The sequence below is a fragment of the Asterias rubens genome, chromosome 12 (assembly GCF_902459465.1).
Source record: "Asterias rubens chromosome 12, eAstRub1.3, whole genome shotgun sequence".
Classification (NCBI taxonomy): Eukaryota; Metazoa; Echinodermata; class Asteroidea; order Forcipulatida; family Asteriidae; genus Asterias; species Asterias rubens.
In genome coordinates, this window is record NC_047073.1 from 15,090,429 (window position 1) to 15,114,024 (window position 23,596).

Consider the following 23,596-nt stretch of genomic DNA (forward strand, 5'->3'; position numbering starts at 1 on the left):
ATAAAATAACAAACCTGTGAATATTTGGGCTGAATTGGTCATCGAAGTTGCAATTAGAGCATTAGAGAACAATGAAAGAACAAAACACCCTTGATGTATTACTTTGAGGGAGTCCGTTTCTCACAACGTTTTAGTCAACAGCTCCCCATTACTCGTTACCAAGTAAGTTTTTATACAAACAATTAGTTTGAGTAATTGCCAATAGTGTCCAGTGCCTTATTGCCAATGTAATGTAATATTGCTTCATTTATTAATAAACGGGAAAGTATACAAAGTGCTTGTATGACCTTGTACAGTCTTTCATCCATGATGTCAATAAACATTCATATAAATGCAGTTGATTATCGTGAATAACGTCAAATATTTAACGTGTGTCCATGTGTGTTTAGCCTTTGTCAACAACTTGCATATACTTAAATTAGGTTTTGCTGTTCATGAAATGTGTCGGGTACGCGGTTGTTTCAATCGTTCAGGAGGTCAAACAGCTAACTCGCCCATTTACACAGATTGAAAACTTTCCGATATATTCTGAATCCTCGATATTTACTTCCCCATACCACCCCCCCCCCCTGCTTCCCCACACTTGCCCAGCCCAGCCCCCCCCCCCCCCCCCCACCTCCCCGATTTGTGCCTTAAAATAGCATTGTTTTAAAATCGGACAACGTTCGGGGAAACGCCGTGGTGTAAAAAACAAAATCTACAGTGACTGTTTCGTGCGCGCGCAATCTTAAACTCTCCGAACAGTCGTCGTAAACTCTGACCTATGACAAGTGAACTTAGAGTCCAAATTAATAGTAGTGGCAGACCAACGCACGTGGAGAACAAACTCCTTTCGTAGTTTGCGGTTTTTTTTTCAGTTTCCACCAAGTGCAAAAGTTTGTGTTAAGATAATCTTTCCGGATTATAGACAAGGATGTGCTGGACAAGTTTTACTGGAGTTGGTCGTTCAAGAGGATGGATAACGGTGAGTTTATTCCCCTTTTTAGTCGAAGTTACGGGACCCAACTGTCTGGCCCCATAGGAAGGTGGATATGTTGGGCTTTATATTCGAACGCAACGGGGGCAGGCCGTGGTCGAACGCACCCATTATGTTCTTCATGCACAGAACAAATTCCTGACATGATTTTTTAGAAGGTTTTTTTTTATACAGCTAATTCGAATCTCTGCCAATTTGATCAATGACAAAGCCCTCACAGTGATTGTTGGCATTCTACACATACTAGTGTTTTTGGACGGTTAGAACACTTATTTTAGTTCCTTTTACAATTGTTCTATTCTACAAATTTTACTGAACATTCATTTGAATGTATATTTGGTTTGCGGTGTGTGTATCTACTTGCCAGGTAGAGTTTGTTCTTAGAGAATTGTTTTGCTTTATATTTTGTTTGCGGTAACACCATGAGTGTATCTACTTGCCAGGTAGAGTTTGTTCTTAGAGAACTGTCTTGCTTTATATTTGGTTTGCGGTAACACCATGTGTGTATCTACTTGCCAGGTAGAGTTTGTTCTTAGAGAATTGTTTTGCTTTATATTTTGTTTGCGGTAACACCATGAGTGTATCTACTTGCCAGGTAGAGTTTGTTCTTAGAGAACTGTCTTGCTTTATATTTGGTTTGCGGTAACACCATGTGTGTATCTACTTGCCAGGTAGAGTTTGTTCATAGAGAACTGTTTTGCTTTGTATTTGGTTTGCAGTAATACCATGAGTGTATCTACTTGCCAGGTAGAGTTTGTTCTTAGAGAACTGTCTTGCTTTATATTTGGTTTGCGGTAACACCATTTGTGTATCTATTTGCCAGGTAGAGTTTGTTCATAGAGAACTGTTTTGCCTTGTATTTGGTTTGCAGTAACACCATGAGTGTATCTACTTGCCAGGTAGAGTTTGTTCTTAGAGAACTGTCTTGCTTTATATTTGGTTTGCAGTAACACCATGAGTGTATCTATACTTGCCAGGTAGAGTTTGTTCTTTTAGAGAACTGGCTCGCAGTAAAAAGCCGTTGATTGTTTGTGTTTACAAAAATATTTAGGCATTACAAAATGTGTTTTGAAGTGACGTCTCTATTATAGCAGGGTCCAACGGTAACCAAACTCAAGACTAGTTGGAGAGAACTCAGGTAGCCTCGAAATGACTTACAGTATCAGACGGGTGATACTAAGATGGAGGACGATGATAAGATTGTCATTTTTAATATTGTGAACAAAATTATTATTTTATCTGAACGCTAAAACAATAGGTGCAAATGTAAAGTGGCTGATGCATTAAGTTTCTTAAATATTTGAAGAAGATTCTTTTCGATAAAATGCGATCGCTTCATTCTAAAAGCTCACAAGACTTCCAATAAAGTTCATACCCAGTACCAACCCTCAGAGAACTATTTTCATTTTAAACTCTCTCAAAGATGATTATTTTCTTAATTTTGGATTGCCACAGGCCTAATATTATTAATCATACACGTGAACAAAATCCCTGACCCCCCAAAAATGACCTGTCCTTTGTTGAAAGAATCGCATTGTAAATGACTGCCTTAGTTTTATAGACATGGTTGCTTTTTTGTAAAGATTTAAAATTTAAAAGAATAATTAAACAAAATATAAAAAAATCAGATAATCTGTGGGATTTATGATGACATTTTTAATTCAAAACTCAAGAGAGAAATAACGGTTTTGTATAAAGCTTGAAATGTATTTTAATCAAGAAGTCTTAACATTCTGTGCAATTATTCATTAACAGTAGTGAAGTAACTCCATAATCTGCTAAATAAACACAAGCATCGAGGATGCTGAAAGGCTTGTTCAAACAGTGTCTATGAAATTGGAATGTCAAGAAGATTTTTATACACCGGGTTGATTTATCAACAAATACAAATAGTTGTAAATGATCTTTATTGGATGAAGTTTGAACAGAGTCCAATTCGTGTCATCCCACCAGGCAATGGCATCAAACCTTAACATTTATTTCTTGTATTTTGAGATTTCGTTGTTGCGTCACTTGAATGTTTTGATTGAATTCGCATAGAATGACACCTGCTTCGTTTTGCTTTAAGTCGATAATTTGAAACACAGATATTTACAGTTGATGCAAGTACGTAACATCACATGTTCTTATCCTTCGTATTAACCACCACCTATACTTGTAGTTTTAACTGCTAAGTGTTTGATTGAAACTTTTACATTATTATATACAATTTCGTTACAGAGATAAATTTGAGTCTTCCAGTACAAACATATTTTCATACTTGGTAGCCAGTTTGAGTTTTAACTGCTCCACTAGGAATTTCTTTTATTCTTGAAAAGGTGGGGGGGGGGGCTGTACAACGTAGAGCCAATCACGGCTAAACTAGTCTTGTTTCGTCCACGTTTTTGCCTTACCGTCACTCGTTAAAGGCAGTGGACACTATTGGTAATGACTCAAAATAATTATTAACATAAAACCTTTCTTGGTGACGAGTAATGGGGAGAGGTTGATGGTATAAAACATTGTGAGAAACGGCTCCCTCTGAAGTGCCATAGTTTTCGAGAAAGAAGTAATTTTCCACGAATTTGATTTCGAGACCTCAGATTTAGAACTTGAGGTCTCGAAATCAACCATCTAAACGCACACAACTTCGTGTGACAAGAGTGTTTTTTCTTTCATTATTATCTCACAAGTTCGATGACCGATGGAGCTCAAATTTTTACAGGTTTGTTATTTTATGCATATGTTGAGATACACCAACTGTGAAGGCTAGTCTTTGACAATTATCAATAGTGTCCACTGCCTTTAACAGTCATTTTAACAAGTTTGCTAGGGTTTGTTGATTGCCTCTTGAAATCTTTGGAGAACATTGGAAATGTTGGTGCTATATCTTGGAGACAACGTAGTCATCCTCTTGGCTTTCATTATCTTCTTCACTCGGTTGGAAGTATGTATGTTGAGTGTCAATTGCTCCTGATGAACTTGGAGTTGGGTCAACATGCACACTGACTTGGTTATTTATGTTTTGCTCCTTGGGATCATCAGGCTGGGCGTAGTCATCCTCTTGGCTTTCATTATCTACTTTACCTGGTTGGAAGGAGGTATGTTGAGTGTCAGTTGCTTCTGATGAACTTGGGGTTGGGTCAACATGCACACTGACTTGGTGATGTATGTTTTGCTCCTTGGGATCATCAGGCTGGGCGTAGTCATCCTCTTGGCTTTCATTATCTACTTTACCTGGTTGGTAGGAGGTATGTTGAGTGTCAGTTGCTCCTGATGAACTTGGGGTTGGGTCAACATGCACACTGACTTGGTGGTTTATGTTTTGCTCCTTGGGATCATCAGGCTGGGCGTAGTCATCCTCTTGGCTTTCATTATCTACTTTACCTGGTTGGAAGTAGGTATGATGAGTGTCAGTTGCTCCTGATGAACTTGGGGTTGGGTCAACATGCACACTGACTTGGTGGTTTATGTTTTGCTCCTTGGGATCATCAGGCTGGGCGTAGTCATCCTCTTGGCTTTCATTATCTACTTTACCTGGTTGGAAGTAGGTATGATGAGTGTCAGTTTTTCCTGGTGAACTTGGGGTTGGGTCAACGTGTCTTTGCTCCTTGGGATCATGTGGCCGTGGTCGAAGGTAGTCATCCTCCAGGCTTTCCTTATCTACTTTACCTACTAGTTCGAAGTATGTATGGTCAGTGTCAGTTGCTCTTGATGAACTTGGGGTTGGGTCAACATGCACACTGACTTGGTGAGTTATTCTTTGCTCGCTGTCCCTGAGATCATCAGGCTGTGCGTAGTCATCCTCTGGGCTTTCATCTACTTCAACTGGTTGGTAGTAGGTATCTTGTGTTGGAATTGTCTCTTCATCAGTCGTGATGGGTTCCATGTAGACGCGATTCCTGTCCTCCGTTGGCTGCAGCTCCATGTAGGGATCAGGCTTTACAGTTTCTTTCTTAGGTCTGAGTCTTTTTATCAGACGTTTTTGTCTAACATCTCGAAGGACGAGAATGACGATGACGACGACGAAGAATGTAACAGCGAGGACTATAAGAGCTACAGTCCATTGAGTTGAAGATGGGGCTGTCATGGTGCTTGTAATGTCATTGTTTTGTGGCGTCATGCTGGGGACGTATAACACTGAAAGTGTTACACTAGATCTGGCTACGATGTCGTAGCCTCCGGTAGGTAATGGGTCATTGACAATACACACATATTGATCAGTATCGGCCCTCTGCACATTGGTGATGGTAAAGTCTTGAACAACTGTTTGAATAGCTTTATCTACCGATGTATCGAAGATGAACCGTCCATCGTTGTTAAAAACAGTGGCTCCACCCCATCTCAGGGTCTCTAAAGGGTCCTCAGTCCTCCACTCCACAAGGTAATCCGACCCGAGGTTTGTAGCGGTACACCTCATATCAACCTGCCCGCCCTCCTTACGATCAGCCTCTGGTGTTATGATCACCGCAGACACTGTTGGTTGAGCAGTGACAACCATCAGGAATCCGCCTGCATCAAGTGAACACCAAACACACACCAGCAAAACATACATCGAGATCCTTCCCTCCATTGTATTGAATCTTAGTTTATTAAGTTAATCCTAAAAAATTCATTTGAAAAGCAAGAAACGGACGATCCGGCGTTCATCACGCACGTACTATTGTAGCAGTGATTTAAATGCAAGTATTTATAGCAATGCATGTTTTTAAGCAAACATCCTGTCCGACTCCGGGAAAGTGTGGGCTTCCAACAATCACTTTCACTTCATCTCTGGAGGTGGGCTTGGTACAACACGGTACCAGTCTCAAACACGATATTTGCTTAAAGGCAGTGGACACTATTAATTTTGGTTACTCAAAATGATTGTTAGCATAAAAACTTAATTGGTAGGCCTAACGAGCAATGGAGTGCTGTTGATAGTATAAAACATTGTGAGAAACGGCTCCCTCTGTAGTAAGGTATGCAGTTTTTGAGAAAGAGGTAATTTCTCAATCAAATAATAAAAGACTTCACCTGGAGCCTTTATCTGAATATTAAGCACACAAAGCAGTGTAACAGGGGTGTTTTTTCTTTCATTACTCTCTTGCAACTTCGATGAGCAATTGAGTAAAAGTTTTCACAGACTTGTTATTACTTTTATGCATGTTTAAGTTGGAAACACCAAGGGAGAATACGTGTCTTGACAATTACCGAATGTGCCTTTAAAATGAAAGATCAAGTTCAGTTTGTATAAGCAATGATAGGAAATGCGTAATTCCATTCTGTAACAGCCTTTACGATTAATGCCACATACGTTCACACATAACTCAATGTAACAGCGATTTACCAATAGAAGTATTTGTCAAGTTAACTTTGTTGTACTTCCTTATACTTACACGCCAATGAACTTAATAACACAGGATATAGGATTGGCTGAACCTGCTCCTGTAAATAAATTACTAACCTAACATAATGTATTTTATTATTGTATCTTTTCATTTTTTTGTATTAAAATAAAACTGAGGACTTTGTATGAGCTACAATAAAAAATATTCTGACAAAGTACCAAACAATTTTAACAGACTTTTACAATGTTCTTTTTAGGCCAAATGAACGGCACTTTTCATTCTGTAAAAGAAGACACATATTAGGACCCTGTTGGCACCGTTGGTGGCGTGTTTGTGATTTATTGATGAGATACACCTATAGGCCTTTATCACGCTGTCACCATGTTGGTCATGTTCCATGTTTCCAATAACAGTAATGAATGCTAACATTCATTGCGTATGACACCAGACTATTATTTCGTCCAGCCTCAGGTTGGTTACAATGAGTTGGAATGGAGAAAATCAAGATGACCACACCGTGATAAAGGTATATATACCCTGAACTGAACTATCAGACATTTTCCAAATCAGTTTTATGCTACCCTGCAATCTATGACGTGACAATCATTGTCCAAACGTGAAACACACTCTTTGGGAGCGCCCAGTGATAATTTAAATTAGTTCTTTCACAAACAATATCTCACCTTACTTTAATTCTCCAAGCGATTAAAGGACTGTACTGGGTAAATTTTAAAAAGACTTTTGGGGTTGAACAAAGAATTGACTAGAGTGGGATTCGAACCAACGACCTCCGGCACGTTAATCCGGAGGTCGTTGGTTCGAATCCCACTCTAGTCAATTCTTTGTTCAACCCAAACAAAAAAATTAATATAAAAATAATGTGTGATTTATTTAAAGAAGTTTTAATGCAGTTCTAGTCAAAAAGAGACAGGCTTTGCGCGGGTCTTTCTTGGCTAAATGCTGCTAGCTTTGCCTAGTCGCGGTTTTCCTCTTGGTTTTTGTTTGCATTCCTTTTTTGTTTTTCCTGTCATTCTCTGAGCGCTTTGTAACCTTTGGAAAAGTAAGTATTCTGTGTATAATCCGCACTCCTATTCAGTGAATATTTGCCATTGTACCATTATGTACTCTGCACAACAAACTGGGGTGTCAAAAGTTGAAACCAAGCATGTTGTCACATAGATTGCGAATAGAGAATCAAAATAATCACCATATGAGGTTATACCACTTCAAATGTAAACGTTTTCGCAGAAACAAGTGCTATTTAAAAACCAAAACCACATAAACCACATTGTGTATATTTATATTTCTTTTGTTGTTTTCATCTTTATGTACAACACCCACAGTATAAATTTTAACAACCAGTTTTTGCAATGAATATGGTACTCATGTGTCTAATTGTTAATGTTCTGATACTGCTTCTCAGCTGAACTCTGTGGCACTCTGACCGCTTCATAGCTGGTGTTGGTGCTGCCCTCTGGACGAGCGTAGTCATACTTTGGGCTGCCATTCTCTACTTCAACTGGTTGGTAGTAGGTATGTTGAGTGTCAGTTGCTCCTGATGAACTTGGGGTTGTGTCAACATACAAAGTGAATTGGTGATTTGTTCTTTGCTCCTTTGGATCATGTGGCCGTGGTTGAAGGTAGTCATCCTCTTGGCTTTCTTTATCTACTTTACCTGGTTTGAAGTAGGTATGTTGAGTGTCAGTTGCTCCCGATGAACTGCTTGTTTGGTCAACGAGCACAGGGACTTGGTGATTTATTCTTTGCTCATAGGTATCATCGGGATTTGTCTCTTCAGTCGTAGTGGGTTCCATGTAGACGCGATTCCTGTCCTCCGTTGGTTGCAGCTCCATGTAGGGATCAGGTTGGGTGACTTGGGGTTCTTTCTTAGACCTGAGTCTTTCAAATAGACCCTTTTGTCGGACAGCACGAAGGATTGGAATGACGATGACGACGAAGAAGAATGCAACAGCGAGGGTTATTATGAAAGCAACATTCCGTGGAGTCATGCTGGCGAAGTATAGCAATGAAAGTGTTACACTGGATGTGACTACGATGTCGTAGTCTCCGACCGATATTGGGTCATTGACATTACACACATATTCATCACTATCAGCCCTCTGCACATTGGTGATGGTAAAGTCTTGAACAACTGTGTGAGTAACTGTGTCTACCGATGTAGCGAAGATGAATCGTCCATTGTTATTATTAATAGTGAATTCACCCCATCTCAGTTTCATGTTATGGTCTCGCCTCCTCCATTCTACGGTATATTCCGACTCGAGGTTTGTAGCGGTACACCTCATTTCAACCTGCCCGCCCTCCTTACGATCGGCCTCTGGTGTTAAGATCTCTGCATACGCTGTTGGTTGAGCAGTGACAACCATCAGGAACCCGCCTGCATCAAGTAAACACCAAACACACACCAGCAAAACATACATCGAGATCCTTCCATCCATCGTGTTGAATCTGAGTTTGTTAAGTTGCTATTAAACCATTTCTGGAGAAGACGGAAAAAGGATGGAAATGCATGAAGTAGAATGATCCCACGTTCACACACAGCTCAATGTAATAGTGATTTAGTGTACGTTTAACGATACATGGTTGTACTTCCTTCTGAGCATTACACACCAATGAACTTCAACAATAACACAAATCTGGGTTTTCAATTTTACGGCAACAGGTTTAACAATAAGGGTCACAAGGTCGCAGTTCAACTGATTCTAGAAAATACCCCCAAACCAACAGAAAATATGACGTATTTCTTGCCATTAATGTAATTTTCTTAAAGTCACATGGATGTAGTATTTTTTCAAAATAAAGCTTTTGTCACTAATATATATGTTTTGATGAGTGGAATATGAATAAACATGCCCCAAACCAACAAAACAAATGACGTATTATTCAACATAATTTTTTACATTCTCCTAATATCATAGTAGGATGGTTTAAAACAGAATAATCAAGTCAAATATAGTTTGACAAGTTTTTGCCACTTTAAACCGTTATAAAACAGGCATTCAGTCGCTTGTGCGATTTTTTGTCAAGAACTTATTTAAATTCTCACTGAGCGCTCTCAAAGAGTGTGAGTCATGTTTGGACGAGGATCGTGACGTCATAGATTTCCCAGGTCAGCACAAAACTGTTTTGGAAATTGACTGATAGATCAGTTCAGGGTATAGATGTATCCCATCTATAAATCACAAACACGCCACCAACGGTGCCTTCATTTTAAAGACACTGGGCACTTTTGGTAAATGTCAAAGACCAGTCTTCTCACGTGTATCTCAACTAGCACAAATTAACAAACCTGCGAAAATTCGAACTTAAATGGTCGTCGAAGTTGCGAGATAATAATGGAAGAAAAAACACCCTTGTCACACGAAGTTGTGTGCTTTCAGATGCTTGAATTCAAAATTTAATTCTGAGTTCTCGAAATCAAATTCAAATATTTTAGTGGAAAATTACTTCTTTCTCGAAAGCTACGATACTTAGAGGGGGTCGTTTCTCGCAACGTTTTAAATTATCAGAGCTCTCCAATGCTTGCTACCAAGTATAGGTTTTTATGCTAACATTTATTTTGAGTAACTACCAATAGTGCCCAGTGCTTTTAATACAGAAACATATTTTAGTAAACATTCTTGAGAGCAGTAAGTGTACTCAAAACGAACACAATGATCACACTAGACATACCGATTATGTAACCACTGTATACTCAACTTTTTCCCGAGTTCTGTGAACAAAATCACAGGCAAAATACTCGGGTGGGATTGGCACCCACGACCTTTAAAATGACCGAGATTGCCCGGTAGCTAGAGGCAGTTCGAATCATATGTGTATAGCAGCGGCCGTTCCATCGAGTTAAGATGTTAAATTTGCGTCGGGCATAAAGAAAATTAATTTTGGTGTCACCCATACACACCGAGAAAATATTATTATCATTTTGCAATAAATCTCCTCTGTCGTATAATCTCACTGTGTTTGTGTCTCTTCAGTTGTTTCTTTCCGCCATTAGATTTTGTTTGAAACTGGAGTTGAATTCAGTCGGTTTGTGGTCGTGCTAAGGTTCTACAGTATTTAATGTCATGATATGTGTGAGTTGCAGATCGTTGTTCATAAACAACTGCAGTTCTAGATTCAGTTGAACTGTGACGTTATAATCCTCTTTGTCAAACATGTCTGGATAAAATGAAATTCATGAACTGTGTTATTGTTGAAGTTCATTGGCGCGCAGTGCTCAGTAAGAGGAAGTACAAACCAAGTCGACTTCACCGTTAAATACATGTACATTAAATCACTATTACATTGAGCTGTGTGTGAACGTGGGATCATTCTACTTCATGCATTTCCATCCTTTATCCGTCTTCTCCAAGAAATGATTTAAAAGCAACTTAATTAACCCAGATTCAATACGATGGATGGAAGGATCTCGATGTATGTTTTGCTGGTGTGTGTTTGGTGTTTCACTTGATGCAGGCGGATTCCTGATGGTTGTCACTGCTCAACCAACAGTGTATGTGGAGATATTAACACCAGAGGCTGATCGTAAGGAGGGCGGGCAGGTTGATATGAGGTGTACCGCTACTAATCCTCGAGTCGGATCACATCATGGAGTGGAGGACTGTGGACCCAGACACGACCCTGAGATGGGGTGAGACCACTTATCAAAGCGTGAATGGGCGATTCATCTTCGATACATCGGTATGTGTGAATACTCAAACAGTTGTTCAAGACTTTACCATCACCAATGTGCAGAGGGCCGATACAAATGAATATGTGTGTAATGTCAATGACCCAATACTGGATGGAGGCCACACCATCGTAGCCACATCCAGTGTAACACTTTCAGTGTTATACTTCCCCAATGCGGCCTTCCCTATGTGCTCTCCTGCTGAACCCATTACAGTAGACGCTGGGACAGAGTTAGATATGAGGTGTTCATCTGAGAGCAGTCACGGAACAGTCACAATGACGATCAATCCCACTATACAGACGTCTAGATACACCAACTGGACATCAGTAATCAACGATGATAGCGATACAGTCGTAAGGACATTAGATTTGACAGTGGATGATGCTGATAATGGTGTTGCATTCGAATGCTTCATATCATCAATATACTTCGCTGGTATGCAACGTACATGTCAAATCGGACCAATTACAGTGAGGAACACCGTGACAATACCCATGACAGAACCCACAACATCATCCACGTCAATATCATCTACAGCAGGATCAACGAGACCTTCGACTGGAAATCCTACTCTAACCACAGAGAACGAGGTTACTTCAACCTCATTCTCTACATCTACTCAATCTACGTCCGCGACTCCGTCCAGTCCTGCCGTCATTGCCGGAGCAGTCGTAGGGGGAGTCGCTGCATTTCTTCTCCTCGTAATCCTGATCCGTTTTTGCTGTAAACGACGCTCCGGCAACCCGGATCCCAAATCGGAACAGTTCAATGCAGACATCAACCCCACAAATGCTGACTTGACACTAGATAGACTTGAGCAGTCTCAGGTCAATTTCAACGAGTATGGAGATCTTGACTCAATACAACATGGATTACAGGATAGTATCATATATGTCCCCTCACCAAGCCCAATATCCGGACCAGCTGAGTCTTATGCTGGCACTTTGCCGGTTCAAACAGCTGAGACGATTGATCCAAGTCTAATATATGCAGAACCAATCCGTACCAAAACTCAAAAGATTGCACGTGAATTGAAGAAGCAACAGTCAGCCCTGACCGATTATCCTACAACTGAGCAAAGTTACAACAATCCTGCATTTGATTATAGTGTCTCTGATGGAACAACAGCGCCCTATTGGGACGACTCACCCACTCCCACACCGGCGGCATCGGTGAGACCAACTCGACCTAATAAGCCCACACCCTATAAACCCAACCTGTCACAGCGTAACACATTGGGTAGGCTTACCCGTAATGACAGTCCTGTAATTGAGTCAAGTGTATCTGATGGAACAACAAAGCCCTCTGGAGTCGACTTATCCACATCCACCAAACCGATTGCATTAGTCAGACCAACTCGACCTAGTAAGCCAAGACCCTATAAGCCCAAGCAAGCAGAGCGTATGAGTGACGCCCCGAGTACCCACAATGACCAGATCGTACCTTCTTCCCCACCCCTAACAAGCGTAAATGACGGTGCCCCTAGCCTGGAAAACACCGACGATTCACCTTATGCCCAAGACTCCGTACCCATTAGACAGCAGAGTAGTCATGGCAACGTAGCATCTGAGGATCACATTGTCTATGCTGATTTGGATTTGCAATCAGACGAGATTCAAGATGGCGGACACCACCTTCAACCAGCATCTGAAGCAGTGCTGTACTCGAGTGTAATGATGAACTAACATTGATGTATTTGATAGGTATCATAGGATGAGAAAGACGCTGCCCTTCTCCTTGTCACCTGGGCCCAATTTCATAGAGCTGCTAAGAACAAAAACATTGCTTAGCATGAAGTTTCTTCCTTGATGAAAACAGAACTACCAACCAAATTTCTATTTATGCATATTGCTTGTTTACAGGTATTCAGCTGTTGTTTGCTTATCCTGAAAATCACATGGAAATTTGGTTGGTAATCCTGTTTGTATCAAGGAAGAAATGTCATGCTTAGCAAATTTTTGTGCTTAGCAGCTCTATGAATCTGGGTCCAGGTCCGGTATTCTCTCCCAATATAATCCACGTACCTTCTCCTATAATGCTGATCAGCTCTTATTTATCCATTGATAAATCTTCAAATAATTTTGTTCTACAATTCAAGTTGGCCTCATCGCTTTTTAAATGAACATGCATCAATTTTAGAAACATAAGTTTTCAACTTTTGAATTAAAAACATTTTTAAGAGATGTTATTTTGTTATAGAGCTATTATACTACCATAGGATGAGATAGACGATGCCCTTCTCCTTGTCACCTGGGCCCAATTTCATAGAGCTGCTAAGAACAAAAACATTGCTTAGCATGAAGTTTCTTCCTTGATGAAAACAGAACTACTAACCAAATTTCTATTTGAATTGCATATTGCTTGTTTACATGACGATATTTGTTAGCCAAGACATTTTCTTGTACACACTTTATAAATATAGACAAATTTTCACATTAAACATGAATTTGGTTTTACATTGTACCGAAAACCAAAAATCATAAACTTGTCTAATAATCTAATCTAATACAAAAACAAAATTAATGTTATAAAAAAATGTAATTTACGCTAACGATTAAAAGGCGTGTTCAAACACTTTGTGTGAATTGATTGCAAATGCATCCTTAATTATTCAGAAGAAAATTAATATCCAAAAAAGTTACATGTCAAAGTTATGTTTTATGAACGATATATTTTTACATAAACACTAAAAATGAAGTCGGTGTGATCGGTACTTGCTAAGATTAAAGGGACCGTGTCGTCATGACTAATGATACGGAGTAGGGAAGGTGCGTCTGCAGTAACTGGTTGATAGATCGTAATTTAATGTACAGCAATGGCCTGCTTTGACCATGACGACACAGCCCCTTTAATCTATTTTCACGTCACACCTTTAGGTTTTGATACAAAAATAAAAAAGTCAGAACACAAAATGAATAATTTATTTGTACTCAGATTGCATCAACAGTGTACGAACCTGCTCGACATGTGAATATAAGTGAATATTCATTTGGAATTAGGATAATGATTATGTCTGAACCTGCTTCTGTAAATAAATTACTTAAAGACATTGGACACTATTGGTAATTGTCAAAGACCAGTCTTCTCACTTGGTGTATCTCAACATATGCATAAAGTAACAAACCTGTAAAAATTTGAGCTCAATCGGTCATCGAAGTTACGAGATAATAGTGAAAGAAAAAACACTCTTGTCACACGGAGTTGTGTGCTTTCAGATGCTTGACTTCGAGACCCTAAGTTCCAAATCTGAGGTCTCGAAATCAAATTCGTGGAAAATTACTTCTTTTTCAAAAACTACTCCACTTCAGAGGGAGCAGTTTCTCACAATGTTTTATACCACCAACCTCTCCCCATTACTCGTTACCAAGTAAGGTTTTATGCTAATAATTATTTTATTCAGATTAAAAATACCAACAAGATTTTGCGTAAGATAAATGTAATTGGAAAACATGAATATGTACGTATATACCTGCTTGATATTAATAAATTTTGCATTTAAAAAATTTGGTATATTAAAATTCTGCTACAGAATTATTGTATAATTTCATTTTTTTATATTAAAATACAATCAAGGATTTGTACGAGCTAGAATAGAAAATAATATGCCAAAATACTGAACCATTTTTCACCAGACTTTTAGATGTTGGTTGAGGAAAATGAACGGCACTTGATCAAGTTTTTTCATTCTGTATTTAAAAGGATTAATAATCAGGATTTGTGACCCTGTTGGCACCGTTGGTGGCGTGTTTGTGATTTATTGATGGGATACATCTATACCCTGAACTGAACTATCTGACATTTTCCAAACTAGTTTTGTGCTACCCTGGGCAATCTATGACGTCACAATCCTCGTTCAAATATGGGTCACACTCTGGGAGAGCGCTCAGTGAAATTTTGAATAAATTCTTTAACAAGCAATATCTCACCTACCTGTAATTCTTAACGCAACTAAAAGGACTTTAAAAGAGAAACATTTGTAAAACCAATATTTGATTTGATTCTCCAATTTCGAATAATCCTCCTAATTATATATGATGATATTTGTGCAGATCCAGCATATTATTCTGAGGCTGGATTTGTTGACCGTCCTGTTGTATTTCTCTTAGTAACAGCTTTGTGTACAACACTCCCATAGGCTGCAATAGGAGACTTTTGGGACGCTTGGTGGCAGCACACTTACCAGGTAAATTTCATTGTTCTCGGTAATGTGCGCGTGCTCAGAGCTACGTAAACAATGGAAGTTTACCTGGTAAGTCCTGCCACCTAGCGCCTCAAAGTCTCCCATTGAGGGCGTCTTTGGAGTATGCAGACCTTGCCGGTCTGAAGACGGTTGGAACTCAGCCCTAAACGACTCACAAGACTCCCCACTTTACTCGGACTCGGTCTCGAGGATTGAGGTCTCGATTACAAGACTAGGTCATTTGCTTGTCACAATAAACTTGTTTGCGCCATTTATTGCAGGGGATTCCCTTCTTGTTGTACATAGGCGACGCGGTGTTTACATGCTGACAAGTTATGACTACAGCTGAACACTTTTCTGTACTGTTTTTTTATGTGTTCGGGAACACCCGAACACTTGATGTTAGGTGTTCAGACTTCAGCCGAACACTTGTTTTTGTTGGAGTTTTCTTGTTTAGCTGTTCGACCAGCAGCCGATGCGTGTTGGGCAATGGTGCCTTATTTTCCTGATCGAGAGATGGACGTTTAAGATACCACGTGGTTATATCAATCAGTCTTCATTAATTTATTCAAGCAAGCTGGTCCATATACATTCACACAATCTGATTAGAAAATGATAACTATTTAAAAATGCTAATTTATTGATATTTTAAGCAGGTTCATACATATTCATACATCTGATTACAAGAGAACAAACATTTAAAAATGCAAATTTAATCAAATCAAGCAAGTTCATACTAAATAATGATTTCCGATTAAAAAAAATTATGACTCAAAATCCTGCTATTTTTTCAATTCTAAAAACGATGTTAGCATAGAAGCAGGTTCATACATAATCATATATTCTTATTCCAAATGAATATTCACTTAAAATATATAACAGCGAGCAGGTTCTAATTGATGTAATCTGAGTACAAAGGATTTTTTTTTTCTGAGTGTGTGTACTTTTATGATCAAAAACCTAAAAGCGTGACGTGAAATTAGATTAAATGGGCTGTGTCGTCTTGGTCAAAGCTGGTCTGTGGCTGTACAGTTATCATGAACTCTCACCCAGTTACTGCACATAGTCTTATTCCAAATGAACATTCACAAAAAACATCACAGCGAGCAGGTTCTTACACTGTTGATTTAGTCTGAGTACAACGAAATATTCATTCTATTATTTTGACTTGTTTGCCGTTTCAAAACCTAAAATGGTTGATATGAGAATAGATTAAAGCGGATGTGTCATAATAATCAAAGCAGGTCTGTGGCTGTACATGGAACTATGAACTCTCAACCAGTTACTGCACATGCGCACTCACCCTCCGTATCATATCTAAGGCGAGAGAGCGCATGCGCGTGTGCAGTAACTGGGTGAGAGTTCATAACTCCTTGTCCAGTCTGCTTCGGTCATGACGACACAGCCCCTTTAACGTGCACCAATCACGTTAGCGTTACTGCAAAAACATTAATTTAAGTTAACAAAGCTTAACAAATATAACTTCCTTTGATATTTTTTTTCTTAATATGTATTGATGCATTATTAAACAATTTTCATTGAGTATACATATACACGCCTTGTGCTTGTTGGCGACGTTAGTTTATATTCTGTAAATTTTAAGTTTGATGCGTTTACATAAACAAGAGTGAACATGTACTTCAAAATAAATCTTCAAAAATCTGGACATAACATTGACAGATATTGCTTGGATATTTATTGTTTCTGAATAATTATAGATGCATTTTGCTGACAATTTACATCAATTGTTCATGCCTTTTTAATAGTAACGGATAATTTGTCTTTTGCGACTGGCGTTTATTCTGTATATTAAAATTAGATGCGTTTACATCAGCACGTTTGTCAAAATCTTAAAACCTTGAAACCCTCAGTAGAAAACGGGTTTCATTCGAGGTAAACAATTCCCCAAAATAGCAAATCTTCCAACCACAACGCTGTTCGGAAATTGAATTTAGAGAGATAGAGAATGGAAAACTAGGACGTCGTTGGAGAACACACAGTAGGGACTTTTCGTTTTCAACGACGGATGGTTCTGCGACGGTAAAGATGACATTTGGCGTCATCTGCGCATGCGTCGGCTTTGAGGACGGTCGTCCCTCAATTTCTACGACAGTACTTGGGATGAATCTTCGTTGTGCTAAAAACGACAACGTTTAGCTGAACAACCGTCGCAGAACCATCCGTCGCCGAAAACGAAAAGTCCCTATTGGCGATGAAGTGGAGACGAGTGTGGCAGTGGGTGTGGCAATGGATGTGGCAAAGGTTGTGGTAGTGGGTGTGCCAAAGAGTGTAACAATGTGAATGGCTGTGGGTGTGGCAGTGGGTGTGGCAATGGGTGTTGCAAATGGTGGCACGTGTTAAGGGAAGCATATATTATACACAATCATTTGGTATGGAGATAAAAAATGCTGCAGATATTCGATCCTATTTCTCAATAATTTGTGACGCTTATGCAATAGTTGTTTTATCCATGAATCGTGTTTTATAAAGAGCTTCAATGTTATAACGTGTTTTAGGTCTCATATGTATATATGTGGTACAAGATTAACCCAATTAAAAAACAATATATCTGCAATAGTTAAACACCCTCAATCACTCCATTGATACGAGTAATTTCGTCTGTCTGGAATGTTGCATCTTCTACACCATTATGTTGTGCAGGTATATCATGGATGTCTAATTGTCAATGTTCTGGTACTGCTTCTCAGCTGAACTCTGTGGCACTCTGACCGCTTCATAGCTGGTGTTGGTGCTGCCCTCTGGACGAGCGTAGTCATACTCTGGGCTGCCATTCTCTACTTCAATTGGTTGGTAGTAAGTATGTTGTGCGGGAATTGTCTCTTCAGTCGTAGTGGGTTCCGTGTAGACGCGATTCTTGTCCTCCGTTGGCTGCAGCTCCATGTAGGGATCAGGTTGGGTGACTCGAGGTTCTTTTTCAGAGATGAGTCTTTTTATCAGACGGTTCTTTCTGACGTCACGAAGGATGAGAATGATGATGATGACAAAGAATGTAACAGCGAGGACTACGACAACTATGAAAGCTACAATCAATGGAGTTGAAGATGGGGCTGCACCAGACGAGCTTGGGCTAGACACAATTGAAGAGGTTGAAGTAACCTCGTTTTCTGTGGTTAGAAAAGGATTTCCAGTCGAAGGTCTCGTTGATCCTGCTGTAGATGATGTTGACGTGGATGATGTTGTGGGTTCTGTCATAGGTATTGTTATGGTGTTCCTCACTGTATATGGTCCGATTTGACATGTACGCTGCATACCAGTGAAATACATTGATGATATGAAGCATTCGAATGCAACACCATTATCAGCATCATCCACTGTCAAATCTAATGTCCTTACGACTGTATCGCTATCATCGTTGATTACTGATATCCAGTTGGTATATCTAGAAGTCTGTATAGTGGCGTTGATCGTCATTGTGACTGTTCCGTGACTGCTCTCAGATGAACACCTCATATCTAACTCTGTCCAAGCGTCTACTGTAATGGGTCCAGCAGGAGAGCACATAGGGAAGGACGCACTGGGGAAGTATAACACTGAAAGTGTTACATTGGATGTGGCTACGATGGTGTTGCCTCCACTCTGCATTGGGTCATTGACATTACACACATATTGATCAGTATCGGCCCTCAGCACATTGGTGATGGTAAAGTCTTGAACAACTGTTTGAGTATTCACACCTACCAATGTATCGAAGATGAATCGCCCATTTACGTTTTGATAAGTGTCCTCACCCCATCTTAGGACCAGATCCGGGTATTCAGTCCTCCATGCCACGATATGATCCGTTTCGAGGTTTGTAGCGGTACACCTCATATCAACCTGCCCGCCTTCCTTACGATCGGCCTCTGGTGTTAAGATCTCCGCATACACTGTTGGTTGAGCAGTGACAACCATCAGGAATCCGCCTGCATCAAGTGAACACCAAACACACACCAGCAAAACATACATCGAGATCCTTCCATCCATCGTATTGAATCTGAGTTGCTATTAAATTATTCCTGGAGGTGACGGGAAAAGGATGGAAATGCATGAAGTAGAATGATCCCACGTTCACACACAGCTCAATGTAATAGTGATTTAATGTACGTTTAACGATACATGGTTGTACTTCCTTCTGAGCATTACACACCAATGAACTTCAACAATGACACAATTCTGGGTTTTCATTTTTACGGCAACAGGTTTAACAATAAGGGTCACAAGGTCGCAGTTCAACTGATTCTAGAAAATACCCCCAAACCAACAGAAAATATGACGTATTTCTTGCCATTAATGTCATTTTCTTAATATTAGTAGGATGGTTTGAAACAGAAGAATCAAGTCAAATAGTTTGACAATATTGTTGCCCTTTTAAACCTTAATTTTACGGTCTTTTAGTCGTTTTGATATGTGAGAATTTTGTCAAAGAACTTATTTAAATTCTTACTGATGGCTCTCAATAAATGTGATCCGTATCTGGGAGAAGAAAAAAATTGGTAGCACGAAACTGATTTGGAAAGTATCTGATTGTTTAGTTCTGGGTATAGGTGTATTCCACCCACAACGCCACCAACGGTGCTAATGGTCTAATGTCCTTTATTGTCTATGTTTAATACAGCATGCACAACTTGATCGAGGAAAACCGTTCATTCGGCCTCGAACCAAAAGTTTAAAAGTCTGTTAAAATCTGTCAGTATTATTTTTGGCAGAATAATTTTCCTAACTCATACAAAGTCCTCGATCTCGTTTTAGTTTAACAAAAAATATGAATCGATACATTCGTTTTGTAGGAGGAATAATAAGTATATGTGTTTAGGCAATGAGGTCCGTTCTTTCCCGATTGAGATGACGTTTAAAATACACTTGTCATTAATTTATTCAAATCCAGCAGGTTCATTTATATAAACACAGTCTGATTGCAAACTGATAATCATTTAGGAAAGCAAATTTATTCATGCCAAGCAGGTTCATACATATTCATGTTTTCCGATTACATTTATCTGACTCAAAATCTTGTTGCTTTTTTAAATTTATCAATATAAACCACAAGGGAAACTGACTGGGTAAATTTTAAAATGATTTTTGGGGTTGAACAAAGAATTGACTAGAGTTGGATTCGAACCAACGACCTCCGGCACGTTAATCCGGAGGTCGTTGGTTCGAATCCCACTCTAGTTAATTCTTTGTTCAACCCAAAAAATATTTTTAATATAAAAATAATGTGTTATTTATTTACAGAAGTTTTAATTCAAAATGAATATTCACAAATCAGTAATCTTAGCAAGCAGGTTTTTAAAGTGTTGATGAAATCTGACTACAAAGAAAAATTCTTGTTTTTTTGTTCTGACTTTGTGTACTTTTATGATCAACCCTAAAAACGTGACGTGAGAATATATTAAAGGGGCTGTGTCGTCTTGCTCATAAAAGGCGTGTGGCTGTACATGGAACTCACACACGGTTACTGCACGTGCACACTCCCTCCGTATCATATCTATTTGGGCATAAAGACACAGCTCCTTTAACCTTAACTTGCACCAATCACATTGATTCCATGTTTAGCGTTACTGTAAAAACATACAATAACATGAACATAAGTTTGACAAATCTAACTTTTATGGACAATACTTTTTTTAATAATCATGAATGCATTTGCAAATATTTTACAACGAGTGTACACGCCTTTGAATCGTGTGGAATAAAACAAATTAAGGAGTTTGTTTTGTATATTTAATTTGGATACGTTTAATTACATAATCGAGGTGTACATGTATTTCAAAATAAAATTAAAATCAATAACTATCGAATAGATCAATGGTAGTTTATTATTGTTGTCAGTAATTTATTCATATATATGAGGTTCATTTATGAAATCCATAGAGGACAATAGAAATTGCTCTCTCTTCCAAAAATTGACGTTTGTATTGTAGCTTTTAGGAGGTGTTGTGTACAAAGTACTCTGTAATTATCTGAACCTTTTGAGTGAGTGTCGTCTTGAATATTGTACCACTATGGTTTGTATGTACACTGCAACAACTGGGGTGTCAAATTGACACCAAGTGTTTATAGTCACATAACGATACCAAATAGAGAATCAAAGTAATCACCATAGGAGGTTAACGCCAATGTAAATGTTTTCACAGAAATAAGTGTTTTTAAACACCACATTGTACAAGACAGTGTCATCTGCATACTGACGGAGATTAGATTGAATGCAAAATGGTAAATCAAAAGCAAAGACATTGAAAAGAATAGGTGCTAGAACAGCACCCTGTGGCACGCCAGAATGAACTGCAGCCCAGTCAGATGATGAACCCATAAACTGAACCCGCTGTAATCTGTTTGAAAGATAAGACTTGAACCAGTGCAACATTGAGCCACAAATACCATATTTATGTTATTTGTTCAAAAGAACTGTGTGACTTAAGCGATCAAAAGCTTTTGACCAATCAAGAAATATAGCATCAATGCTGGGCGGTTTTGAAACATCAAGAGCATTGGCCCAGCTATGATAAAGAGTTGTAAATTGAGTAACGCAAGATCTTTTAGGCAAGAAACCGTGTTGTGTAGGTGAGATTATCCCCCTCTATACATGTGATTAATGAGATGTTTACAGATAATCCTTTCAATAATTTTACCAACAACAGAACATAGCGTTACTGTAAAAACATACAATAACATAAACATAAGTCTGACAAATATAACCTTTTTGGACAATACTTTGTTTTATAATCATGAATGCATTTGCAAGCATTTAACAACGATCAGTACACGCCTTTGAATCGTAAGGTTTTGTCAAAGACCAGTCTTCTCACTCGGTGTATCTCAACATCTGTATAAAATAACAAACCTGTGAAAATTTGAGCTCAATTGGTTGTCGAAGTTGCGAGATAATAGTGAAAGAAAAAACACCCTTGTCACACGAAGTTGTGTGCGTTTAGATGGTTGATTTCGAGACCTCAAATTCTAAATCTGAGGTCTCGATGTCAAATTCGTGGAAAATTACTTCTTTCTCGAAAACTATGTCACTTCAGAGGGAGCCGTTTCTTACTATGTTTATACCATCAACATCTCCCCATTACTCGTCACCAAGTCAGGTTGTATGCTTATAATTATTTTGAGTAATTACCAATAGTGTCCACTGCCTTTAACTTGCACCAGTCATTGATTTCATTTTTAGCGTTACTGTAAAAACATACATTAACATAAACATAAGTTTAACAACAATTTAACTTTTCTCGGACAATACTTTTTTTATAATCATAAAATTGCATTTGTAAACGTTTTACAACGAGTGTACACGCCTTTGAATCATATGGTATAAAACATTTTAATGAGTTTTTTTGAATATTTAATTTGGATACGTTTAATTTCATAATCAAGGTGTACATGTTTTTCAAAACAATATCAAAACTAATAACTATCAAGTAGATCAATGATTTATGTTGTCAGTTATTTTGTTCATTTATGTAATCCATAGAGGACAATGGAAAATTGCCCTCTCTTCCAAAAATGGACGTTTGTATTGTAGCATGTAGGAGATGTTGTGTACAAAGTCCTTTGGAATTATCTGAACCTTTTGAGTGAGTGTCGTCTTGAATATTGTACCACTACGTTTTTTATGTGTACACTTCAACAAATGGGGTGTTAAATTGACACCAAGGGTGCTTTTGTCACATAACGATACCAAATAGAGAATCAAAGTAATCACCATGTAGGAGGTTATAACACGAATGTAAATGTTTTCGCAGAAATAAGTGTTATTTAAACACCACATTGTGTAAATGATTGATTTCTTTTTTCATCTTTAACGTGACAACACCCACGGTGTAAATTTTAACACCTAGTTTGTGCAATGTAGGCCTATATGGTACTCATGTGTCTAATTGTTAATGTTCTGATACTGCTTCTCAGCTGAACTCTGTGGCACTCTTACCGCTTCATAGCTGGTGTTGGTGCTGCGCTCTGGACGAGCGTAGTCATACTCTGGGCTGCCATTCTCTACTTCAACTGGTTAGGTAGTAGGTATCTTTATTTGGAATTGTTTCTTTAGTCGTAGTGGGTTCCATGTAGACGCGATTCTTGTCCTCCGTTGGCTGCAGCTCCATGTAGGGATCAGGTTGGGTGACTCGGGGTTCTTTCTCAGAGGTGGGTCTTTTTATCAGACGGTTCTTTCTGACGTCACGAAGGATGAGAATGATGATGACGAAAAAGAATGTAACAGCGAGGACTAAGACAACAATGAAAGCTACAATCCATGGAGTTGAAGATGGGGCTGCATCAGACGAGCTTGGGCTACACACTGTTGAGGAGGTTGAAGTAACCTCGTTCTCTGTAGATGGAGAAGGATTTCCAATCGATGGTCTCGTTGCTCCTGCTGTAGATGATATTGACGTGGATGATGTTGTGGGTTCTGTCATGGGTATTGTCACGGTGTTCCTCAC

At 38.9% G+C, this 23,596-nt stretch overlaps 1 protein-coding gene across 1 annotated transcript; it reads right to left on the bottom strand.

The window, feature by feature from the left end:
* Positions 1-3,700: 3,700 nt before the first annotated feature.
* LOC117297795 lies at positions 3,701-23,150 on the bottom strand. Its single transcript, XM_033780942.1, has 4 exons — positions 23,089-23,150; positions 19,603-19,631; positions 18,060-19,081; positions 3,701-4,883 (listed from the first exon to the last, which is right to left on the bottom strand). The coding sequence occupies exons 1-4, from the start codon at positions 23,148-23,150 to the stop codon at positions 3,840-3,842; spliced, it is 2,157 nt and encodes a 718-aa protein (XP_033636833.1). The 3' UTR covers positions 3,701-3,839.
* Between the last annotated feature and the right edge of the window lie 446 nt (positions 23,151-23,596).